Genomic DNA, 24715 nt, shown 5'->3' on the forward strand with positions numbered 1-24715 from the left:
GGGAGGGAGACAAACCATTAGTGACTCTTAATCTCACAAAACAAACTGAGGGTTGCCGGGGGGAGGGGGTTTGGGAGAAGGGGGTGGGATTATGGACATTGGGGAGGGTATGTGCTTTGGTGAGTGCTGTGAAGTGTGTAAACCTGGTGATTCACAGACCTGTACCCCTGGGGATAAAAATATATGTTTATAAAAAATAAAAAATTAAAAAAAAAATAAAAAAAATAAAAAAAAAATTAAAAAAAAAATTAAATTATTAACATAATTAATTATTCACACAATACATTCGTAATCTAAGCCTCCTTTGTGATAAAAAGTCATCAGTGTAGTATACAACAGTAGACTACTCTGTGAAAATATAGTAAAATAGCTAGTTCTGTTACAAACAAAACAATATAAGTCATTATTAAATTCAGGTATATTAAAGAAAAAACTTAATTACTCATAGTATTAGGTGGCAACAGAAACATAAGCGTAAATATAATGAATAGGCTAATAGTCTCCTATTAATGTGAATCTCCATCTAGTGATGGTAAAACAAAGTGAAATGGGATATTTGCAAAATTTACCTTAACAAAGATAAATCATAAGCCAAATGCTGGAAGAGATGTCTCATTATAGCTAAGTGGTTCTCAACCCTGGCTGCGCCAGAGAATTATTTGGATAAACAGAAAAAGTCTAATCCTTTACTCCTCCCTACCCCTCAAATCCCACAAGAAAAATAAAAAAGCAAACACACACAAAAATAACACTGATGTCCACATCCCATTTTGAGATAACTGTAACAAATGTGAGCAGAGCCTTAGTAATACTTTTTAAGAGCCCCAGGTAGATTCTAATTTGTAGCTAGACTTCTAATCCAATGAACCATTCAAAAACAAGAGTATTACTTATCCAAGAATGGGTTTACTAAAGAGATAATCTAAACACTAAGAGGCCCAGAGGACTCCAAAGATCCCTAATATGCCAGTATTCGTACAGCTCACGAGTATGTCCAAAGTCCAAAAGGTGTCTTTAAGATCTACACTGGTACAAAAATCCTTATGAAGGTTTGGGCACTCAGAGATAGGCTTCCAGGGTATCATTACTTGATGATACCAACCATTAGATCTCTGAATGTGCCAATTCCAGGCTGGTCAAGAAAACCTGTAATACCTAAATACTACTCAGAATAATTCTTCCTTGGGGCATGCCTGGATGGCTCAGTTGTTAAGTTTCTGCCTTTGGGTCTGGTCATGATCCCAGGGAGCCCTGCAATGGGCTCCTTGTTCAGTGAGAAGTCTGCATCTCCTTCTCCCACTCTCCCTCCTTGTGTTCCCTCTCTCTGTCAAATAAATAAATAAAATCTTTAAAAAAAAAAAAAAAGAGTAATGGCACATTTCCCCACAGAAAGAGAATATGCCCCTCCTAAAAAAGGAGTAAGCAACAATCTCCACCATATACTGTTATTCAAATTTGTTCATTCATTTATTATGAGTATTTTATTATGAGTTTTTATTATAAGTATTTTTCTTGATCTGTCCACTTACAGGTCCTCTGAACAAAATCAAATTTTCAATCTGTAAAGCTGAGGATGTCACAAAACATAGCCACTGACACCATGGTATGATAACTTTCATGAGACCCTTAACCTGGCCAGCTAATCTTTCAGTTAAAATCTTAATGTCATGATTAAAATCACTACAGATACTAGCTTAAGTTGGAGAAATGGGCACATTTTTATAAGGCTCACTAGAAAAAAAAATGCAAGGGTAGAAGGAAAGAAACTGCCTAGAACATAATGTATCATATAATACAGAATCGTATTTTTTTCTCATTATCAAATATTCATTTCTTTTAAAGGCTAGAATTGGGTGAGAAGAGGAAGGTTACAAGAAAATAAAGTCTGCTTATTTAACAAGGAAAAATACTTAGGTGCTTGTGACTAGAGGAATGACAGACTTTGTTCCCATTCTTGAGAAGCTTCCATATTTAAAGAATGTGAAAGGGGACCATGAATGACAACTGACAAACTATGAAAGACTGTTGTATGTTACAGTTCAACTATGCACCAGGTACTATAAATTAATTAATTTATTTATCCTCGAGGTATTATTCTTTTATAGATCATATTTTTCATACATCTTGCCATCTAAAAGCTATAGTCTCACCAATTTCATACAACTATTATGTAATATAACAGGAGGATCCAATCTATGGGATCCCAAAATGACAAAAGTTTAATTCCCAAAAGTTTAATAGTGACCTTCAAGATAAAATACTAACAAAATAAATATATCTTCATAAAAAAATGAACTAAACTATTGGATTCTCAATATAAAATTAAAATAACTATTAGGTAACAGATATGACACAAATTTAAAATTTTCTGCAGAAAAAAACTCAATATCTTTACCTTTAAAGTCTAATCTATTTATACTGAAGTCACATATTTCTAGATGGTTAAACATATAATAAGTGGTCATCTCTTTTGCCTGATTGATAAAAAAAAATTAGCAAGAAATAGATTTGTTTACACTTATTACTATCCTAACACATTTGGTTTTCACACACGTATGTTGTTTTTAAAAAGATTAAACCAAGGTACACAACCAAGGAAAGAATCATGTACTGCTTTAAAGAAGACAATCACACTGGGGCGCCTGGGTGGCTCAGTGGGTTAAAGCCTCTGCCTTTGGCTCAGGTCATGATCCCAGGGTCCTGGGATTGAGCCCCACATCGGGCTCTCTGCTCAGCGGGGAGCCTGCTTCCCCTTCTCTCTGCCTACCACTCTGCCTACTTGTGAACTCTCTGTCAAATAAATAAAAAATAAAATCTTTAAAAAAAAAAAAAAAAAAGAAGAAGAAGAAAATCACATCTTCTACTTCCTATCTAACATATACATTTTAGGGAAACAAATTCATAAATACTATGATAACAATGTTGATAAAAGAAATCAGAAGTAATAAACTTAGAATATTTTAAAATATAAGATGCATATAAGTGATAAATAACTACTTACCTCAGACATAGGAGTTCCCCAGAAGTCATTCTGAAATAACGTTTTTAAAGGTGTAGATGGATGCAGGTCTTTATTATCCAGTATTGCTGAAACATCATCAAAAACAAAACCACAAAAGAGGCTGTTCCAATAGCAGGCAGTAACCACACCTACTATTAAGGTTATTTCTTTGAGGTTAATATCAGCCATCTTTTCCACAAGCACTTGTGGACAAAATCTGGGGGGGGAAAAATCATGAAGATAAGATGAAATAAGCATCATTGTTTCTTCATCTAAATAAAATTTTCATCAAAAGATAAGTAAAATAGTGAATGTTAATTCTCCCAGAGAATTCTTCAAAGCTCAGCTCAAATTTCATCCACCTCTGAAAAGTATTAGCTAACCACCTCTCCAAATTCCTAACTTAAAACAAAATTGCTCCTTCATGTATTTCATATTTCTATTAGAAACTTTATCACACCATTTAATCTCTGGACTTACCTCTTCAGCTAACAAGACAGTGACTCCTTATCAATTGTCACAGGTCAGGTTACTCAGGGAAACACACATACACACACACACACTTTAAAAACCTAGTATGGGGGGTGCCTGGGTGGCTCAGTGGTTAACCCACTGAGCCAAGAAGCTTTAACAGCTTCTGCCTTCGGTTCAGGTCATGATCCCAGGGTCCTGGGATGGATTACCGAGTTGGGCTCTCTCTGCTCAGTGGGGAGCCTGCTTCCTCCCCTCTCTCTGCCTGCTTCTCTGCCTACTTGTGATCTCTGTCTGTCAAATAAATAAATAAAATCTTTAAAAAACAAAACAAAACAAAACAAAAAACCGAGTATGGTATACTCCAGTAAATAAATTTTTGTTAGAAAAAAAAAATAAAAGAACATAGATTTTCTGAACATAGATTTTCTGAAATGTAGATGAAGCTTATATTTTAGTACCTTATATACCTGAAGATCAACTATTAACTAAATTAGGCATCCAAACTGTGAGTCTGCAGCCCTGTTTAATTTGGTTCGAGCCTTTTAAATATATCTTAAATGTGTTTAAAGGCATTTTAAGCCTAAGCTAACTGTATACTAGCCATTTAACTATAGTCTCCCTATTTTTTCACACTGATTTATTTGATTGATGTATGTTATCTGCTTAACAATGAGCTTAAAACCCAGATCTAAATCAGTGTATTTCTCATTACAACAAATGATTTTAATCTAGAGAACAGGCTTCATATATGACAATTCATAATTAAGTCACTGCTTTAGAAAGAATTTAAGAGAATGGTTTAGAGTAAAAGAAGCTGTGTTAACTGGACAATACTGAAGAATGAGCCGTATAATAAAAATAAGATTGGAGGATACTCTTGGGAAAACCAAGCCAATGATACATTTTTCCAGCTTGAGTAGTGTCATTAGTATCATTTTAGTATTATCTGTGGAAGGCAGAATTGTGGCCCACCAAAACCATTCATAACCAAATCCCCTGAATCTGTGATAATGTTACTTTACATGGCAAAAGAGACATTACAACATGTGATTAAATTGAGGGTTTTGAGGGACACCTGGGTGGCTCAGTTGGTTAAGTAGCTGCCTTTGGCTCAGGTCATGATCCCAGCATCCTCGGATAGAGTACCACAACGGGCTCCTTGATGGGCAGGGAGCCTGCTTCTCCCTCTGCCTCTGCCTGCCACTCTGTCTGCTTGTGCTCACTCTCGCTCCTCTCTCTCTCTGACAAATAAATAAATAAAATCTTTATAAAAAAAACTACTAAAAAAATAAATTGAGGGTTTTGAGATGAGGGGATTATATCTTTATTATCTGGGTGGGCCAATTCAATGACAAGAGACCTTAGAAGTTAAAGAGGGAGGCAGGAGAATCAGGAAAGGGGAGACGGGAGTGATGTGATGGCAGGCTGGGACCACAAGGCAGGGAACGATGGTGGCCTCCAAAAGCTGGAAAAACCAAAGGAACACATTCTTCATTAGAGCCTCTAAAGTGACCACAGCCTACTGACTCTCAATTTTAGTCTAGGGAAACCTATTTTGCACCTACATAATTATAAAATAATAAATTTGTGTTAAGTCACTTTATTTGTGGTAATCTATTACAGCAGCAAGAAGAAACTAATTAAAGAGCCAGAAGATCTAAGACCTGATATGTATCTATAGGAATTCTTGCTAGATGAAAGAAGAATACAGTAGGGAGGGCAGAGAGACTTAAAATCAGGTGAAAGACTTATATAAGGATACAGACACACAAAAGCCTATAAGAAAGTATTAAAGTATGTTTAGAATCAGATAGGAAAACCTTAGAATATAATACTTAAAGAAATGCAAAATCCAATCTTAGAAATTACAAAAGGAAGTAAGCTGTACCTTTTGAAGAAATAGTTTTTAGTAAGAGAAAAATGATCTAAGAGTTTATCTGAATCCAGAACTGATTTATCATCTCTAAAGAATATGAACCTGCACCTTATCCCAGAAAAAATTAGTGGCAGTTGTTTAAAGATTGGAGATACTGAATAGGCATTTGCCTCACTTCTTCTCAATCACAGACTAAAATGACAATCAAGGAATAAAAAGCAAAAAGCAAAAAAATAATAAAATAAATAAATAAAAATGAAAATAAATAAATTCTCAAGGATAAAGACCATTGGTTTTTGGGAGCTCCAAAAACAAAAGTTTAGTGGTGATTCAATAGAGCTCAGGAAAGTGCATATTAAGCTTAAGGGGTAAAGCTAAAAAGTTTTTTTGCATCACTGCCAGCAACAATCTCAAAACTGGTGACAAGAATCTCAAGAAAAAGGAACAGATGTATTTGTTAAAATTTAGACTCCTTTGTCATTGGGTATAGGCAAGTAACCTTTTCTCCTGTAGCATGGCAGAAGACTAGAGACTTCTTCTCCGAAATGGATGAAACACAGTGTGTCTGATAAAGAAGATACAAGTGAAAACAAAGGTAGCAAACTGAAAATGAAGGTTAACTAAAAGTCTGTATTTTGAGACTCTCCAGTTATCTTCTACCAACTAGGCTCAGAATCTTATAAAATTTTACAACCCTGGAAACAAACAAAAAAGAGGCCTCTAAAAGCTTCCAGAAAAGAAGAAAGCAGGTTTCATAGCAAAGATTAGGAATTCAAACAAATCTCTTTTTTTTCCCACTAACACTGGAAGCTGGGGGTTGGGGTGGTGGGGGGGTGGAGATAGCCAGAAAAAAAGGAGTAATGCTTCAAATTTCTGAGGGATAATAATTTCTAACCTAAAATTTGATATTAATAAACACAAATTTCCAGAACAAAATCTTAAGATATTCAAGTTCTCAAAAACCTTATCTCTGGTGTCTCCTCTTCTCAGGAAACTAACAGAAGACATATTCCAATAAATGAGGGAATATACCAAGAAACAGAAAGGGAGGGAAATCAGGAAACAGGGGATCCAATGCAAGACAGCAACAAAAGAAATACCCAGAATGAGAACCATGCAAGCAGGTCCACTAGCCAGCACTGGAACAGGTCAGAAGGTTCTTGAGCAATACTCTCAGGAAGATATAAACAGAGCACCTAATGTGTAAAAACCATTTCATTCTCCCATTGTGTGTGTGGTGTGACTGTAATTTAGAAAAACAAAACAATTCAGGACATCCACCACTAGGAAGGTGAAAATCAAGTCCTGTGTATGGGTCACAAATCTCTCTCCCACATAAAATCTCAGGACCCTGATCTGGGAACATTTGGGATTCTTACCCTGAACTGCTGTTTGTCAAACTGTTTGCTTAAGTGTTCTTACCACAGGAAAAATTAAAATTAGTAGAAGAAAAAAGAGTAAATTAAACCTCTACTACTTCAAAGTTATATTGGGGAACAATATACATATGATCATTACAGTACTAATCATGTTTAAGAGACTCGACATACACCGTAGACTCTTGGTATATGAGCTTCAAAACCATAAAGTACAATTTTATATGATACAATAATATAGAACATATATTAAATTATAAACCATGCAATTTGTGGATTTAGACTTTTTAGTTGAAAAGTATAATAATTTAGCCAAGTTTACAAATATTATTGGAATTTTGTAAGGACTTGGGAGTTGCTATAGTTTTAAGCTTAATTTACTAGTTTATACAAATTGTTTTAAGTATTGAGAAAGTTTCGCTTTTTAAGTCAGATATCTGAAGTCCTTGAATACAAATGAATACATTCAAATTGTAAATATAATTTTTTAAAGATTTTATCCCCTATTGAAGAGAAAGAGAGCATGAGCAGGGGGCAGGGAAGGGGACTGGGGGAGAGTAAGAAGCAGAATTCCCACTGAGCAGGGAGCCCAAATGGAACTCAATCCCTGGGACTCCAGAATCATAACCTTGGCTGAAGGTAGATGCTTAAGCGACTGAGCCACTCAGGTGTCCCTATAAATACAATTTTAAATTAAGGGAATTTAAACAAGTTTTTTTTTAAAGACATATTTGTTTATTATAGAGAAAGAGAGCAAGTGTGCACGTGTAGGGGGTGGGGAGGCAGAGGGGTACAGTGGGGAGAGAATCCCAAGCAGACTCCACATCAGGCTTGATCCCATAACCCTGAGATCACAACCTGAGTGGAAACCAAGACTTGGATGCCTAACTGACTGTGCCACCCAGATGCCCTGACCAACTTTGAAACAAACTGACTAAGGCACTTAGTCCTTTCAATTTGAGTTGTTATAGAGAAAAAGGGTAAGTTTATAAAATAAGGGTTTTTTTTTAGGTTGAATTTAAAGGTTTAAAAAAACCTAAGGTTATAAAATGCAACTTTAAGAAACTTAGTTCCCAGGATTTCTAAATAGTTAATGAAGAGTTATACAGTCACATTAAGTTGCAATGCAGTTCATTCAGTAACTGAAACACTCAATTCCAACATAATAATCAAAACTCTCAACTTGATTTAACTTTGGGGATTGTCCTCTGCTCCAAGCTCTGGATCACTGCAAATAAGAAGCCTCCTGTCATAGAATGGGGTTCTACTCTTCCTTCTTTAGATATGAGAGTACCTTACATTCTTGTTAAACATAGTTTTTGAACACTACAACATTAGAGCAAAATGGTGAAAGAAAGGAAAACAAAAATGCTTACTTGACATGTATGGCACAAAACCCCATACTACTGGGAATCATCACCTCAAGTTCCTTTTATTTCTATTTCAACTTCCTTCATTAGAATGAAGACCCTTAGTCCCTCCTTGGAAACATGATATCCAGCTTTGATTCACTGAGATCTATTTGCAATCATGACCCCTACTTCCATCCTCTACTCCCACCGGTGGCTTTGGGGGCAGAATCTCAGATGATTCCACAACTGAGTTCACAAGCATGCACTAGAACTAGCTCAGTCCCTTTGTTTCATCATTAAACTCACTTGGGTTATCTTTAAAATTCTACAAACTTGGTATGGGTGAGGGGTTTAAGGAGCATCACGTGGGTTTACCAATGAAATGCTATTCATCAAGTAAATGGCATTATAAAATGCTTACTATTCATGATGAGTACTGTTATGGTTAGTTTTATGTGTCAACTTGGCTAGGCGAGAGTAGTATCAAATACTAATCAAGGTGTTGGTATGAAAGTATTTTGTAGATGTGGTTAACGTTTACAATCCAATGACTTTAAATAAAGATTATATTCCATAATGTGGATGGACCTCATCTAACCAGTTGAATTACCTTCAGAGCAATACTGAAGTTTCCCTAAAAAGAATTTCTACCTCAAGAGTGCAGCATCAGATCTTGCTGGAGAGTTCCCACTTTTCCAGCCTACTCTACATCTACAAACTCTACAAATTCTGAATTTACCAGCCCCATAATTTTTTAAGTCCATTCCTTGATATAAATATCTTTATTTGATATATATACACAAGTATATGTAGGTATATATATACATATAAAAATATGTAACTATACATATATATTACTGTGGCTGGTTGTGCCTGGGATCCCTATTGCTTATAGTTATCTTGCTTGATTAAAGCAGGAAATCTAAAGTGTAGGGGGTCTCCACTAAAAAGGAGAATTACGGGCCAATATCTCTGATGATCATGGATGCAAAAATTCTCTACAAGATACCAGCAAACTGAACTCAACAGTATGTTAAAAGAATTATTCACAATTGCATGGGATTTATTCCTGAGCTGCAGGAATGGTTCAATATTCACAAATCAATAGAGGTGATACACCACATTAACAAAAGAAAAGATAAATAAAGGGGGATAAAAACCCTTCAAAAAGAATGAAATCTTGCCATTTGCAACCATGTGCATGGAGGTAAAGTGTATTATATGAAGTAAAATAAAATAAGTCAGTCAAAGACAGACAAATACTGCATGATCTCACCCCTACACAGAACTTAAGAAACAAAACAAATGAACATATGAGAAGGGGGAAAAAGAGAGAGAGGGAAAAACCATAAGAGACTCTTAGATCTGAGAGGTGATGGAGGGAGGTGGTTATCGCATAGACTAGATGGGTTGTGGGTATTAAAGAAGGCTCTTGATACGATGAACACTGGGTATTGTATGTAAATGATGAATCACTGAATTCTACTCCTGAAACCAACATTGCACTGTATGTTAACTAATTAGAATCTAAATAAAAATTGCTAAATTGTAGAGGTCTTAGGTTGGAAAGCTAGTTTCTGCTATGTATGGTCATATCCTCTAGTAGGCTAACCTAAACTTCCTTAAATGGTGAGCTCAGGAGAGAAGGGGGGCAAATCCCAGTGCACAAACTTTTCTCACATCGTTACTTAAGGCATATAAATATATCCGTGTGTGTGTGTGTGTGTATCTCCCCCCTCCCCCATGAAGCAAGGTTAAACCATAGTCACTGAAGGAGAGGTTAGTATAAGGGCTAAGATCGTAGAATTTTTGAAGAATCTCCAAGGGAGCATATTACGGGAGAAAGGGAATGACAGCTAGTAGTTCTCATGGATGTCATGAGCTCAGCTATGGAGTCATTTTAGGTTCTGCCCAAAAGAACTACTTGTAAGGGTAGAAGTTAAGGGAAAGAGAAAGGTTTACGCAAAGGAATATATAGAGGGAGGCATGATTCACTGGGGGCCACTACTATAACAATGTACCACATCAGTATTAAATGTTAGCTGTGGGAATGGTACAGAGTATATGTTTGTGTACTCCTAAAATTCATGTTAAATCCTAATGTTCAATGTGGTATTTGAAGGTGGGGCTTTTGAAAGGTGATTAGGTCATGAGGATGGGTCTTCACAAATGAGATTAGTGCCCTTACCAAAGAGGCGTGAGAGAGATCTTTTGTCCCTTCTGCCATGTGAGGAAATAGTAAAAACACTATCCATTAACCAGGAAGTGGGCCCTCATGAGACACTGAAAATGCTCATGCCTTGATCTTAGTACTTTCTAGTCTCCAAAACTATGAGAAATAAATTCCTCCTTTTATAAAACACCTAATATAGGGTATTCTGTTAGAGCGCTATGAACACTGCCATGTGAGGAAACAGTAAAGACACTACCCATGAGCCAGGAAGTGGGCCCTCATCAGACACTGAAAATGCTCATGCCTTGATCTTGGTACTCTGTAGTCTCTAGAAGTGTGAGAAATAAATTCCTGTTTTTACAAACCACCTAGTACAGAGTATTCTGTCAAAGCAATATGAGTAGACTAAGGCAAATTCCAGTACTTCTTCTAGCCACATAAACATATTCAACGCAGGCTCATAGTCTGAGTGAATGCGACTGATTTGTGTTTACTTACAACAATGGCATGTCACTACATACACACAAACAAACTAAATGCAATGGAAGACCACTTAAGGGCTACAACATAGAGATACAAAACAATATACTTCCTTCAGCAAAACTGTACCATGAACCCCTTTTCCTAAAAATCCAACAGTATAATTGCGGAAAAAAATAAACCTGTAGGAAACTTTTGTATGAATCTGGGACTATCTACCCTGGAAAGTAAAGTTTTCTCCATAAAATAATTTCATGATGTTATCTTCTTCAGTAAGAATAATCTATATTTCATGACTTTTTTAAAGCACATAAAGTTTGTGAAGGCTGCATTCACGCTTGTTCCTCCTAATCTTTCCAGTCTCCTGTCAAAAGACAAGTATCTGCTTGTTGCACACTGAATCCTCTCCAGGAGAACAAACAAAACAAAACATTTATTACACACAGTGGATACTAAATTTCTCATGGCCATGTTTTATTACAGATGCTGGAAAAATAAGTTACCATTCATTTTCTCTATAAGGCAGCTAAAAAGGGAATGGAAGTAACATTTAAATAAAATAAGTGTCCTGATATAGGGAATAAAGTAGTAATTATAAAAGGGAAGCCTTTCTTGTGAGATGATTTTGGTCATATAAAACTGCTCATAAAACCAGGAAGAAGAAAAGAAGGCAGGTCCAGGCAAGTGTTCCTTTAATAAGTCCACTTATAAAATTATCACATAAATCTCTTCTCTTGGTGAAAACTGACTGATGCAGAAAGTCTGATGAAATGTAATAGCGAGTTTTGGCAACTTTCCTCAAAATTACATAGTGACTGTTTGAACTAGAACTTGGATTAAATTTCTTGATTCACAGTTAGGTACAAACTTACCACAATGCACTAGGATCTAGACCACCTCAAACTTGTGTCCTGTTGTATCCCCCCCATATAGCTGTTGGGGCAGGTCACTGAAAAGACTGCCAGTTGATCTATAAACTGGACCCAGGTGATCTGAGTCGCCTTATCCCCTCCCCTTGGAATGTGGTTCTGTTTGCTTTTCCTGCTCCCCAAGGCTGCTGCAACCACATAGCCTTGAGATAATGATATGGTGTTGAGAACACTGCATGATACACTTGACTAAACCCAGTTAAGGCCTCTTTCTACATAAACTTTTAAGATTTGTGTGGTGGGTACAGGGATCCATTATTCTTCTGGCTGTCAAAGACAAGCCTCTTAGGCAAGACGCCTTTGCTTAGTGAAACTGCCACCTACCAAGCTGGAGTGGCCTTCCCATTTCTTTGGTCTCTCTGCCCTCCACATTCAGTAGCCAGTTTCCGATTTTATCTGGGAAGCTCCCAAGGAGGTTATGAACCAACACTAGCACAGTGTAAAAGGTCAAAAATACTGTTAGAATAAGTAAAAAAGACTGAAATTTAAGTTAGGACTGTAATTGAGATCTGGGTTACAAATGAGATTCATTAATTATTAGGAAATAACTTAGCTTCTCTGAATCTATTTCCGCTTCTGAAAAATGAAAATAAAATTCATCATTATACCAGGTACATTGAGTTCTGGGAATATAAATATGAACAACAGGGTGAGGGGAAGTAAGGGCAGTAAAGACCAATACAGACAAGACAAAACTAGTAAATGAATATATAGGATAGTTATAACAAAGGAAAACCAAGAAAAACAAGGTGCTGCAGTAAAAACAGATTCTTATGACAAAAATAAACATGAAGTTTTTAGCATATGACTCATGTGATAGAGAAATTAGATCTCATATCTTCCTTCCCTTGCTAAATTATGAATTAAAAACTGAACATGAAAAATACGTAATTCAAATTCCTAAATAAACAAAATTTCATCATTAGAATATGATATTTACTATAGACAGCAAGGCTGAAGAACAAGCACTTCACAGATGTTGGTTCTTACCATGCCTGAAGAGGCAGTATGGCATTAAACAGAATGTCCTCCAGCCTGAAAAATCCATTTTCAATCACACCATTTAAGTTTTAGCACAGTACTTAACCTCTCCAAGCCTCAGTTTTACAACTTGGTTGGAAAATAAGGATGATATAGGCACTCACTTCACTGGACTGTTATGAAGATTAAATGATAGAGTGACAAAGTTATAGTAATCATAAGAGAATGGCATTTGCATAAAACACACAGGTTAATGGAACAAAACAGACCAAATACCAAGAATATACAATGAAGAAAGGAGAGTCTAATAAATGGTGCTAGAAAAACTGGAGAGGCCACATGCTCGCTGAGAATGACTTTCTGGATTTGGAACCAAAAGCAAAGGCAAAAAGCAAACATAAACAAGTGGTAGTATGTAAACTAAAAAAGGAAACCCAACAAAGGAAACTGCCCAACAAAGGAAACGATCATCAAAATGAAAAGACAACCTATAGGAGGGAGAAAATGCCTGCAAATCATATATCTGATAAGGGGATAATATCCAAAATATTTAAGGAACTCATACAACTCAACAGCAAAAAAGGAAATAATTTGATTTAAAAACAGAGAGAGGAACTTCTTCCAAAGACATACAAATGGCCAACAGTTACATGAGAAGGTGCTCAACATCAGTAATCAGGGAAATGTGAATCAGAACCAGGAGGGATCACCACACACCTGTCAGTTAACTGTCATGGAAAAGACAAGAGATAACAAGGGTTAGCGAGGCGGGGGAGAAAAGAGAACTCTTGTGCACTGCTGGTGGGAATGGAAACTAAAGTAGTCACTATGGAAAGCAGTTACAGAAATAACTCAAAATTAAAAACAGAACTATCATATTATCCAGCAATTCTATCTCTGGGTATATATCCGAAGAAAACGAAATCACTATGTGCATGAGATATCTGCACCCCCGCATCCACTGCATAACTATTTACAGTAGCTGAGACATGGAAATAATTTAAGTGGCCATTGACAAATGAGTAAAGAAAATGTGGTACATACAATGGATGATTCAACCATGAAAAGAACGAAATCTTGCCATCTGGGACAACCTGGATGGATCTTGAGAGCATTATGCTAAGTACCAGACAGAAAAACACAAGTACTATATGTATCTCCCAGGCAATCTAAAAAACAAAAAAACCCAGAACACCCCCCAAATTCACAGAAACAAAGAAGAGACTGGTCAAAAGGTACCAACTTAAGATTTACAAGACAAATAAGTTCTGGGGATGTAATGTCAGCATGGTTAAAAAAATAAGGAACGGTATGAGGCATATAATCTCAGTAAAGGATACAACAAAATTATCATCCCTACACATCTGATGAATGTCTTTAAAACGTAGCTCACTAAATCAATACCTTTTATTTTTTGTTTTACCCAAATACGTGGTTTGGAAAGAAACCATATTTTCAGAAGGAAAACTTCTATCAATTATAGGTAAGAAAAAGTCTTTAAAAAAAAAAAAAAAAAGAGGCGGCACTGGTTTCGCAGTTGAAAATGTCATTTAGATTTCAAGTCGACAGCGTCTTAACAAAGTTGTCTAGTAGTGTATCAAATTCATGAATGTCTAAGCACAGCGGGATGAACAAAACTTGACCGAAAGAATTGAAAACACCTGAGAAACGCTTTCATAGGAGGGCATCCTCGGTAACCAAGGCGGATGAGTACTGAGGCCCCTTGTCTCTCCACCCCAGCATTAGGTTGGGCAAATTCTAACCACTCCTTTCTAGAACCTCCACTGTAGACCAGTCCTTCGATCTTCAAGTCCTCCAATCCGCGAAGGCTACGGCGCTACAGGTAAGGCGGGCAGAAGAGAATATGTCCTCTTCTCAATTCTTCACTCACCCCGAGACCACGATCTTGGCCGTGCGGCCCCACTCCGCTGTACGGAGTCGATTTAGTTCTTTTAGCGAAGAACTAAAACTTTCTTTTTCTTCTTACAGAGGGCAGCACCCGTGGAACGTGTGCAAACGCCCAAGAAAAGGGGGTCTTCTCCCCTCTTCAGACCTGGACCGAGTCCTCCCGCGCCAACAGCACGAGCTTCATTAAGCCGGGACCGCTCCCCTCAACTCCTCCCCCGTCGCTGACCCACAGCCCGACCTCACCTGGGAGCGGTTCCACCAGCAGATGGCTTAGAGAAATCCCAGGAAAAGCGGCCCAGCTGGTAACGCCACCAAAGGCACAGTCATGGTCTACCTCATTCAGGTCACCGGCGCAGACGCGCCTCAGCCACTGCGCCTCCCGCCTCTGGGTCGTCCCCCCACCACCCCGGTACCGTCGCAGCCTCCCGCATTGCACGCCGGGAACGGCCTACCTCCACTTCTCATAGACTTCAGTTCCCAGCATGCAAAAGACTCCAGACAGAACTGCACTCTGGGATTTGGAGTCCTTATGCCTCGCTTTCTCCCCGTCTTTAACAGAGAGTCCGAGGGACGCTGCAGGAGAATCTAAACGCAAAGCATCACCCAAAGTCGTGAAATGTAGGCTTCCCTCGCATCCGGGGCCTTGTGCCGTCCTTGGCTGGGTGGGGAATGGTGTCGCCTAGCAGCCGCGCCGCTCTTGCCTGCACGGGAGCTGTTGGCGGGATCCAGAGTCCCCGCGGAACCGCGGTGGGGAGCGGTCAGGCGTGGCAGCGGGACTGACCTTGGTCCGTGCGGCACATCAGGGGCCTTTGCTGGTTGCCAGGCTCGGTTTGGTGGGTGGATCTTGGTGAGCAGGAGCAGCCAGTTTCTTCCCAAGCCGGTTCTTTAAGCCTCAGGGCCCGAATGTAACAGCCTATTTTCCGCAACCCTCAGTCTTTGGTCCGCATCCGTCTGCCTTCTCCTGTCTTCAGCCCGGGTTTCCCCGGCCTGCCTGCTCTCATTTCAGTCGTCCCCCCCCCCCCCGCTCCCAAACCTTTTCTTTTTACTCCCAGTTCCTGCTTCACCGAATCAGGGTTCATTTTCAGCCTTCCAAGTACCCCCGCGTTTGGCACCTTTAGATGTTCGCGCGCCTCGGTGGTAAGGGGGCGTGGAGAAGGGGGCTCAGAATCTTAGTTCTGACCTAGATGAGTTGTATGAGAGAATCCGTCATAGTTTATTCAGCTGGTTCAGTATTTGTTGTTTTGTGCCAGCTGCTGTAATTTTGATCAAGGCTATTTTGCCCACTTACCTGTTACACAAAGAGCCTTAACTCTTTGCTAACAACAGAGAGAGTTATAATGATGTAATCTATAAAAATAGTAACGCTGCTTACCTTGAAAATGCTAATACCCACCTGTTTTGTTACAGAAAGTAAAGCACAGAGAAAGATTTCAAGATGCCACCTAATATAAACTGGAAAGAAATAATAAAAGTTGACCCAGATGACCTGCCTCGTCAAGAAGAATTGGCAGATAATTTATTGATTTCCTTATCCAAGGTGCTTAATTGATAAACAATACGCACACATATATATACACACAACTATTATTAATCTAAGTTGTTCCTGAAGTCAATGAATGTTACAAATGGAAGAGTTTTTATATTTTGCCCAAGGATTATAAAACATAGTTGCTTTTCTTTTTACTTAGGTGGAAATAAGTGAGCTAAAAACTGAAAGTCAAGAAAATGTGATACACCTTTTCCGAATTACTCAATCACTAATGAAGGTTTGTATACAGTAGGTTTTAATAATGGTTTTGACTATTAGAGGACGTTTAAGGAACTGTTCTTAAATAGGTTAATCTTTAGGAAAATACTTTGTACTATCAAAATCACTCAAAAATGAGATCTCTTCCAGTGTGGATTGAAAATTTTAGTGTGCAAAACATTGCTGGTTTCTGCTCTGAAGTTCCTAAAAGAATGTTTAAGAGAAACAGAATGGGTATTTTTTAAAATAACATAGTGAGGTCTTTTGTAATTATGTTAACATAATCCTGAAGTCAGAATGAAAAATGTGAACAAGTTGTATAGGGATTTATTGGTAGGGGAAAAGGTTTAGGTGAGAGAAGGGCCAAAGACTGATGAGTAATTTTAGGTAAATGAAAACCAGTGGTAAATTTTAGAAAGCTGCTAAAGCTGGAAATCGCCTTAAATAAAACTTGGAGGAGAAAATATGCTTATTCATTACAGTTGAGGAGACAGGTGCAGAAAATTGTTAATAGATTATGGAGGAAACAAATATTGGGTATAGCTTGTAGTGGGCTGTCAAGGGTATTACAGGGGTATTTTATGCTCTCAGCAATGAGGATCCATTAGAGGTTTTTGAGCCGCAATTGGTAAATACAAAAGTATGGCTAAACTAGGCTAAACTATGGCTCAACAAGGCTAAAATAGATATGTTAATAAACAAACTGAAAGAAATTGAAGCTATTTAGACATAACATTATGAAGAAGGTTAGATATAAAATTATGGACTAAAATAAAGGCGAATGTAATAGAAAAAAATAGTAGAAATAGTAGAAAACAATACAAAGGGAAAAGTTACACTACTGGATATAAAACAGAAGGAAAAAGGAATCAAAGATTCCTTTTATATAATTATATCCTTAAGTAAGAATATCATCTATTCATTCAATAAATACTTAAGAAAGTCTCCATATCCCAGGGATTGAATGCACTGAATACTGGGAAAGCAAATGAAAAAAAAAAAAAAAATCCTCATTTTCAATGCTTATGTAAAGGCATATTGAAATAATGTTTCTTTTTATGTTTAGATGAAAGCTCAAGAAGTAGAGCTAGCTTTGGAGGAAGTTGAAAAAGCTGGAGAAGAACAAGCAAAATTTGGTAAAGGCCCTAGAAAAGTTTATCATGATGTTAAATAGGGGAGTCTGTTTAGTATGCTCCATAATATTTATATACTCACTTTATTTTGAAAGACATTTCTAGAACCCTTGTTTGATGGATAAGGTATAAAAGTTATTTTTTCTTACGTTACCTTATTATAATCATGATTGAATCTTTAAAAATAACAATTTTAGTACTTTGAAGTTTATTTAAAAGTTTGTTTTGAGGTAAATCTAACTGAAACTTTTTTTTTAATAGAAAACCAATTAAAAACTAAAGTAATGAAACTGGAAAATGAACTGGAGGTATGTCCTTTTGTATTACTAGGGTGCACTTGTTAATTTTATTATGTTGAATTACTGTTTTCAAATTTTTTTATTATTGCTTGGAAAAATCACAAGAATGATACTGTGTTCCTAATTAGTTGTTTGTTCAACATATATTTTACACGTTATATAAATTCTTAGGATTGAGCATCCAATTGTGAACAAAATAAAAACATTCAGGAGGGGTACCTAGGTGGCTCAGTAGGTTAAACAGCTGCCTTTGGCTCAGGGACCGAGCCCCACATCAGGCTTACTGCTCAGCCGGGAGCCTACTTCTTCCTTCCCCTCCTCATGCTGCTCCCCCTGCTGGTGTTCTCTCTTTGTCTCTCTGTCAAATAAGTAAATATAAAAATTAATAAATCTAAATATTAAAAAAAAAAACAAAAGAACATTCAGTAACCTGAAGCTTAGAGTCTACAGAGGTATACAGAAGATTACTAGTAACTGAGCTGGAGTGGAGGCACATGGGAATTTGAGGAATAGTGATGGAAAGATATTGTAGAAGAAGTAGCTTTTGAGAAAGCTACGACCCAAAATATGAATACATTGTTAAGGAACTGAATACATTGACATTCCGGAGAATGTGGGAAGGAAAGTGATACAAATGAATTAGCCTTTAAGAGGAGAAAAGACCTTCTTCCTTTGTAATAGGAAATACGGATGTGTGCAGAAGCTTTTATGTAGAACCTGGAAGTTGAAAGTTTAGAGGGAAGGCCCATTTGCCAAAAATAAGAGTGGAAGATGTGTAGTCAAAGTTGAAGGAAGTTGAACAAAGCTTAAGCTTGAAATATAGTGGGGAATGAGCTGGAGATTAAGGGATCTAGACTCAGACAATTTGAATAAATCCTGATTCTTTCACTTACTAACTCTATGAACTAGGATAAGTTATTTTTTATTCTGTACTGTATATCTATCTTCTAGAAAAATATCAACCATTCTCAATATATACTTACTAAATGAATTATGAAGTTGGATTGATTCTGTTAGTGTTTATCCAGGCAGCTACTGTAGAAGAGAAGGACAGGGCAGTGGGAGATATTGGTAAGAAAGTGGTTGAAGTGATAAGTGATTATTATGAAATCTCAGCTGAATGGTTAAATCAAGACTTGAATGATAGGAGAGGGGCGAGTCAAGGAATCAGAGGGTCCTATGAGGTCAGAGGGCAGGTATACTAAGGAATAATGAGAAAATGTTTCTGCTGGGACAAGGTTCTGATGTGGGCATTGAGAGTGGGAGGTTATAGTGAATTCAAGAAGCATGTAAAAAGAGACTAGAATGAAAGTTCTATGGATGTGGAAACTGCGTAGGGGGCTTTTGGTGGAACACTATGGGCCATGTGCCAAGAATTCTCAGTTGAGAGGAAGTTAGTAGTTTGCTGCTACCATGAGTAGGTAGGAATTGGATAGCTGGAAGTCATGTGGAATTCATAGCAGCTGGAGTTTTCACAAGGTGGTAGAGGAATGATAGCCTAGAAGTTGCAGGTTGAAGTAAATCAGCACCTTCTCTTGCCCATGAGTTCTTGGGATGTGAAAGAATGAGCATCTCCCAATTAAAAGAGTTCTAAAGGATTTAGTATACTAAGGAAACCAAATTGCAGCTAAGGAGGGGAGATGGAGACCATGATGCAGTAAAAGAGCTAGGAGTGTAAAATATTAATTTATCTCGAAAGATTTTTAAGAGCACAAAGGAAAGTTTTCTGAAGGAGGAAAAGAGTAAGAAAAATCTACTTAATATGTAGAAGTAACAGCTGTATGGTAAAGACATGAATAGGAGATAGGTAGATAATAAAGGACTTATTTTGGACCATGACCCCAAATAACAGGAATATGAAGTGAAATGGATTTAATCTGCCAGAAGATTTTTTTTTTTTTTTTAATTAAAGTCTACCCTCAACATGAGACTCAAACTCATGACCCTGAGATCAAGAGTTGAATACTCTACCTATTGAACCTGCCAGGTCCCCCAGTCTGGCACAAGATTATCAAGGTAATCTTAGCCTGAGCCATCCAGTACAGTAGCAATAATCGCTTGTGGTTTATTTACACTTAAATTCATTACAAAAAAATTAAAAATTCAGTTCTCTATTTGCAGTAGCCACATTTCAAGTGCTCAAAACTACTTGTAGATAGTGGCTACAGTATTCAGACGTGCAGGAACATTTCCATTATCCTAGAAAGTCCTGTTGGACAGCACTGATTTAAATAGAGTATGAGGAAAGAGGCAGGTAAAGAGCACCAGAGGTCAGGTTGCCTGGGTGGCTCAGTCAGTTGAATGTCCAACTTTTGGTTTTGGCTCAGGTCATAATCTTGTGGCTGTGGGATCAAGCCTTGTGTTGGGCTCTGTGCTGAGTGCAGAGTCTGTTTTAGGTTCTCTCTCCTCTCTCTCTCACTCATGCTCTCTCTCAAATAAATAAGTAAAAATGTTAAAAAAAAGGCACCAACAGTCAATGACTGGGTGGAATCCCTGCTAGTTTGTAGCCCGGTTTCAGAGTTCTGACGCTGAAGACAAGGCTTAGTAGTTCATTGCCTGTGTTCTCTGCCTGTGCAGTTTAGTCTGGTGTCTGTGGCTTGTGCTGAGCGATCGACATTCAATTCCTAGATGTGGGTGGCTCAGAAAAAGCTTAAGGGCATGTCAGTCTGCAGACTAAAGCTTAAGTAAACAATTTTAAAAATAGGTTCTTAGGCTAACATGATTTTAAATAACTGGTGCTGATTGTAATACAAATATAAAGTCAACTTGTTGTTGATTCTCTGATTATAATGGGATTGATTTATACTTTTGGTTTATTACTTTAAGATGGCCCAGCAGTCTGCAGGTGGACGTGACACTCGGTTTTTACGTGATGAAATTCGCCAACTTGAAAAACAGTTGGAACAAAAAGATAGAGAATTGGAGGACATGGAAAAGGAATTAGAGAAAGAGAAGAAGGTTAATGAACAAGTAAGGCACACTTTCCTCAATGAATTTTAACTGATGGAGTTACCTAAAAACACCTGATTATACTTTTTATAGTGCTAACTATCAATTTATATGTTTTATATGAGAATTGATATATACTTAACGCTAAGGCTTTATATCACTATTCATGTTGTCATCACATCTTTAAATCAAATTTCTTGTTTTCAGAAGTATGTTGCTTTGTGCAATAAATACATGTAAAAAAGTATAGTATCTTAAGAAGTTGTGTTAATGCCAGCATTTTATAAATCAATGTATATTTTAAAGTATGACATTTCATCTTTTATACAAATATAGTTAGTACTTTTTATGTATATAATAAAATTATATGTATAAAATAATTCATGCAGTAGTCACTTAAGTTTAGTTTGAGGAAAAAAAAATTTTCGCAGATGGTTTTGTTAATTCCTGTCAGAAAACAATATGTTTCTTATTTTGCCTCACCTGTCAGTAAACTTATACAAATCTGCTGCCTAAGTGTTGTAACTGTCCCATCCCTGATTCCCAGAAGCTTTTTCTACCTTTGTGTCCTCTAGGTCAATGTCTTATTATATCCTAAGAATTTTATTTTGTCCATTGTTCTTTTAGAAATAGAAGGTGGTGAATTTTAAGTAGATGTCAATGGTTATAAGGTGTTGTTGCTGTTTTAAAGAATTTGTTATAAATTGATTTGTAAGGAAAAACATGCCTTTTCTTGATATATCTTTTTTTTTAATATAATTTAGAAGACTCTTGTAAAAGTGATTTATCCATACAATTTTTGTGGTGAAAAAGTATGGATTGATGGCACCTAAAAGTTAGAAATAAGTTCTTAGAGGATTGTCTGTTTAGTTGACCCAATAAAACCCAATAAAGCAGACTTATGGATTTCTTAATAATCACTGTGATATGCAGTAATAGAATTGCTTGTTAGGGATTTTCTGAACTGTTGGTTTTCTGAACTGTTCTTCTGTGTAGCCCATACATTAATCAACTTTTTCTCATTCATACCATGTAACCTTAGCTAATCAGAACTACCTTGTCTATTCTTAGACTGCTATCTTTCTTCATAGGTACAAATGCAGAAAACTTGGATATATGGTTCCTGTACTATTCCAGTTGCTAGATTCCTTGAGATGGAATATGAGTTGTTGGCAATTTCTTCTTTGCCCTTAACCAGTCATTCACTTTACTGAGAATTTATAGCTTGCCAGAAACTGTTAGTCAATGATACCCTGCTTTTTTTATATTCATTGTCCATAATAAATGTAATACAGAGGATATTCTGCGGAGGGATACCTAAATCAGTCTTGAGGTAATTTATAAACTGAGACCTGTAATAGGAGTTAGTCTGGCAAAGGGATGGGGTATACATTCATGGTGGTTAAAGACAGGACATTCTGGGCTGAAAACAAAGCATTTGCTAAGATCTGGAGGGATGAGATGGCATGGTGAGTTCAGGGAACTGCAGTTACTCATTTTTGGCTGAAATATAGGTAAAAATAGCTAGTGTAGAATACTTACTATGTGCCAGATATTTTATATGAACTAATTCATTATTCTTCATTTCATACTTATCATATGAAATAGATAACATTTCCCCATGCTACAGATGAGGAAACTGAGACACAGGAGGGATAAGTAATTGTCCATGGTTACAGAGACAGTAAGTGATAAAACCAGGATTTGAATCCAAATTTTTTCAGTGAGTTTATGCTCTAAACCACTGTACTATCCTGCCCTTCTTATTTAAACATTTGTGATCCTCTGGAGAGGTAAGCAGAGGTTGGTTGCTGAGGTATTGGGTCTTTTTCCTAAAAGGAGCCAATGAAAATTTTGAATAAAGAATATCATGATCAGATCTATACTTAGGAAGTTTATTCAGCTTTACAGGGAATGGATTGAAGAGGACTGAGAAGAGTAAGGGGACATCTGTGCTAACTCAGGCAGGAGCTGATGATGGACTAATTAAAGGCATGACTCAAGGGATTAAGAGATATAAACACTTTAGAGATGTAGGTGTAATTGGATGTGTGAATGACTGGTTGTCAGAGGAGAGGGAGGAATGGAGAGTTTTCTGCATTGGGCCGCTGGATAAGGAGATAGTGTCATTCGTTAAGTAGAGACGCCAGAGGAGTTAGAAGGTGTGTGATGATTACTTCAGTTTTCACTTTTGTACATGTTGAGTTTGAGGTCACAGTGGGCATATTGAAAAAGGATAATTGGATTTGGAATTCATGAAAGACGCTGGGTGGATGATGAAGATTTGTGAATTAAGAACATGGCTAAGAAGCCATAGAAATGACTGTAAGGGAGATCTCTGAGAAATGTCTAAAGAAATAGGAAGAAGTACTTCAAGGAACAGCACAAGAAAATACAAGAATCAAGAATGTGATGTTTGAAAAAGTAAGGGAAAAGAGCATCAATAGTGCTAAATGCTTCAGTGTTAAGTTCTTGACATTTCTTGTCTTGTTAAAATTTTCCAATTCAAAACCCAATGGGACTATTTCTTAATTCTCAGGTGACCATGTTGATGATGATAGTAGTAATAGGTGAAATCTCTCTTGAGATTTGTATAGCATTTTGCATTTTATTAATAAACTTTCTTTAAACTTCTTATTTTGAAAACTATAAAACCTTCATAAATATTGTAAGATAAGGAATAAATATTCATATGCTCTTCATATAGATGCACCAGTTGTCAAAACTTTGCCACATTTACTTTCTCTCTCCATCAGTATCTTTGTACACACATATTTCTCTTCTCTTTGCTGAGCCATTTGAGAGTTAACTGCAGATACCATGATACAGCACACTAAAATATTTAAGCATGTCTCTCTGAAAAAGAGGAGTATTCCCTAACATAACTGCTATATAACTACCATATGCAGGAAATTTAATATTTATTCAGTACCCTTATATCTAGTCTGTAATTGCATTTTTTTTTTTCTGTTGGCCTTATACTGCCTTTCATAGTCCCTCCGCCCAATATCCAAGGTTCCGTCAAGGATCACATACTGCATTTGCTTATTTATTATAGACATTTAACCATATTTTAATTGCAAGCCACTGAGAATTTTACTTTCTCCTTGAATAAGGGAAAAAAATGAAAGGCCATAAGAAGGATGGGGTTTGGACAATGGATGAAAAAAAAATGTGATGATAGGTATAGTATTTGCCTGTTTTGAGAAACAAAAGAGTCACAAAGAAATCAAGTCATTTATGTGAGGAGAAGAAAGCACTCCATAAATTTTTGTTACTTCATGCACTGAACGTTGTGCTAAGGACTTCATATACATCATACTTAATTTTTACATCAACATATGAGATAGGAAAGTTGGATTTAAGAGATGGTAAATCACTTTTTCATATTCCACCAGAAACTGGTAGACAAAGAATATAAACTTGGGCCAGTTTGATTTCAGATTGCTTCCTTTTAACCATTATGTTGTGCTGCCTTATATTTCTAAGTAATTTAAATGCTCACTAGAGCCAAGAGTATTCTAGCTCTGATATAGAAGAACTGCAAAATGTTAAAAGTCTTTGACAGAAAATTACTCATTAGGTTTTGGGGGTGAGGGGATAATGTGTGTGTTGTTTTGTTTCTGTATCCTTTGGTTAGAGTTTTGGTTTTAGTTTTTTAGGTTTTGTTATTTTTTAAATTTTTTACTCAACCTGTTTTGTTTTCATAATCCTTAGATTTCACAAATTTTGGTTTGTTATTCATGTTTGATCAACATGATCAACTAAATCCTTAGTAGTTAATCATTCTCTGCTTCACTGGAGAGAATTTAGAATTTAAATTGATCAGCTGAAAACCTAATTTTATATTGAATTACTGCTGAACCTTATTTTTTTTTTTTCTGTTTTAGTTGGCTCTTCGAAATGAGGAAGCGGAAAATGAAAACAGCAAATTAAGAAGAGAGGTTGGTAAAAAATTTTAGTAGTTTAGTAGTTCAACAAAGTTACCTATTAAAAAATTTTCATAAATTTATACTCTAACCAGAACTGGAATCTTC

At 36.8% G+C, this 24715-nt stretch overlaps 2 protein-coding genes across 6 annotated transcripts in view; one reads left to right on the forward strand and one right to left on the reverse strand.

The window, feature by feature from the left end:
- Positions 1-14962, reverse strand: part of TMTC3 (transmembrane O-mannosyltransferase targeting cadherins 3) — a 66515-nt gene extending 51553 nt beyond the window's left edge. Inside the window, exons 1-2 of the mRNA XM_059402375.1 lie at positions 14794-14962; positions 3002-3218 (exon numbers count right to left, since the gene is read on the reverse strand). Coding sequence (XP_059258358.1) covers positions 3002-3190 — 189 coding nt within the window. The 5' untranslated portion in view covers positions 3191-3218; positions 14794-14962. The remainder of the gene's footprint in view (positions 1-3001; positions 3219-14793) is intronic.
- A 242-nt stretch (positions 14963-15204) lies between these two features.
- The window catches only part of CEP290 (centrosomal protein 290), a 100114-nt gene continuing 90603 nt past the window's right edge, over positions 15205-24715 (forward strand). For 3 of the 5 annotated variants that reach the window (XM_059402376.1, XM_059402379.1, XM_059402380.1), the window contains exons 1-7: positions 15205-15397; positions 15958-16087; positions 16239-16316; positions 17364-17433; positions 17692-17738; positions 20556-20699; positions 24569-24622. In XM_059402376.1, the coding sequence (XP_059258359.1) occupies positions 15986-16087; positions 16239-16316; positions 17364-17433; positions 17692-17738; positions 20556-20699; positions 24569-24622 (495 nt within the window). In that variant the 5' untranslated portion in view covers positions 15205-15397; positions 15958-15985. The remainder of the gene's footprint in view (positions 15398-15957; positions 16088-16238; positions 16317-17363; positions 17434-17691; positions 17739-20555; positions 20700-24568; positions 24623-24715) is intronic. The other 2 variants (XM_059402377.1, XM_059402378.1) reach the window with 2 other exon arrangements.

This window comes from Mustela nigripes, chromosome 6 (assembly GCF_022355385.1).
Source record: "Mustela nigripes isolate SB6536 chromosome 6, MUSNIG.SB6536, whole genome shotgun sequence".
In the NCBI taxonomy this organism is placed as follows: Eukaryota; Metazoa; Chordata; class Mammalia; order Carnivora; family Mustelidae; genus Mustela; species Mustela nigripes.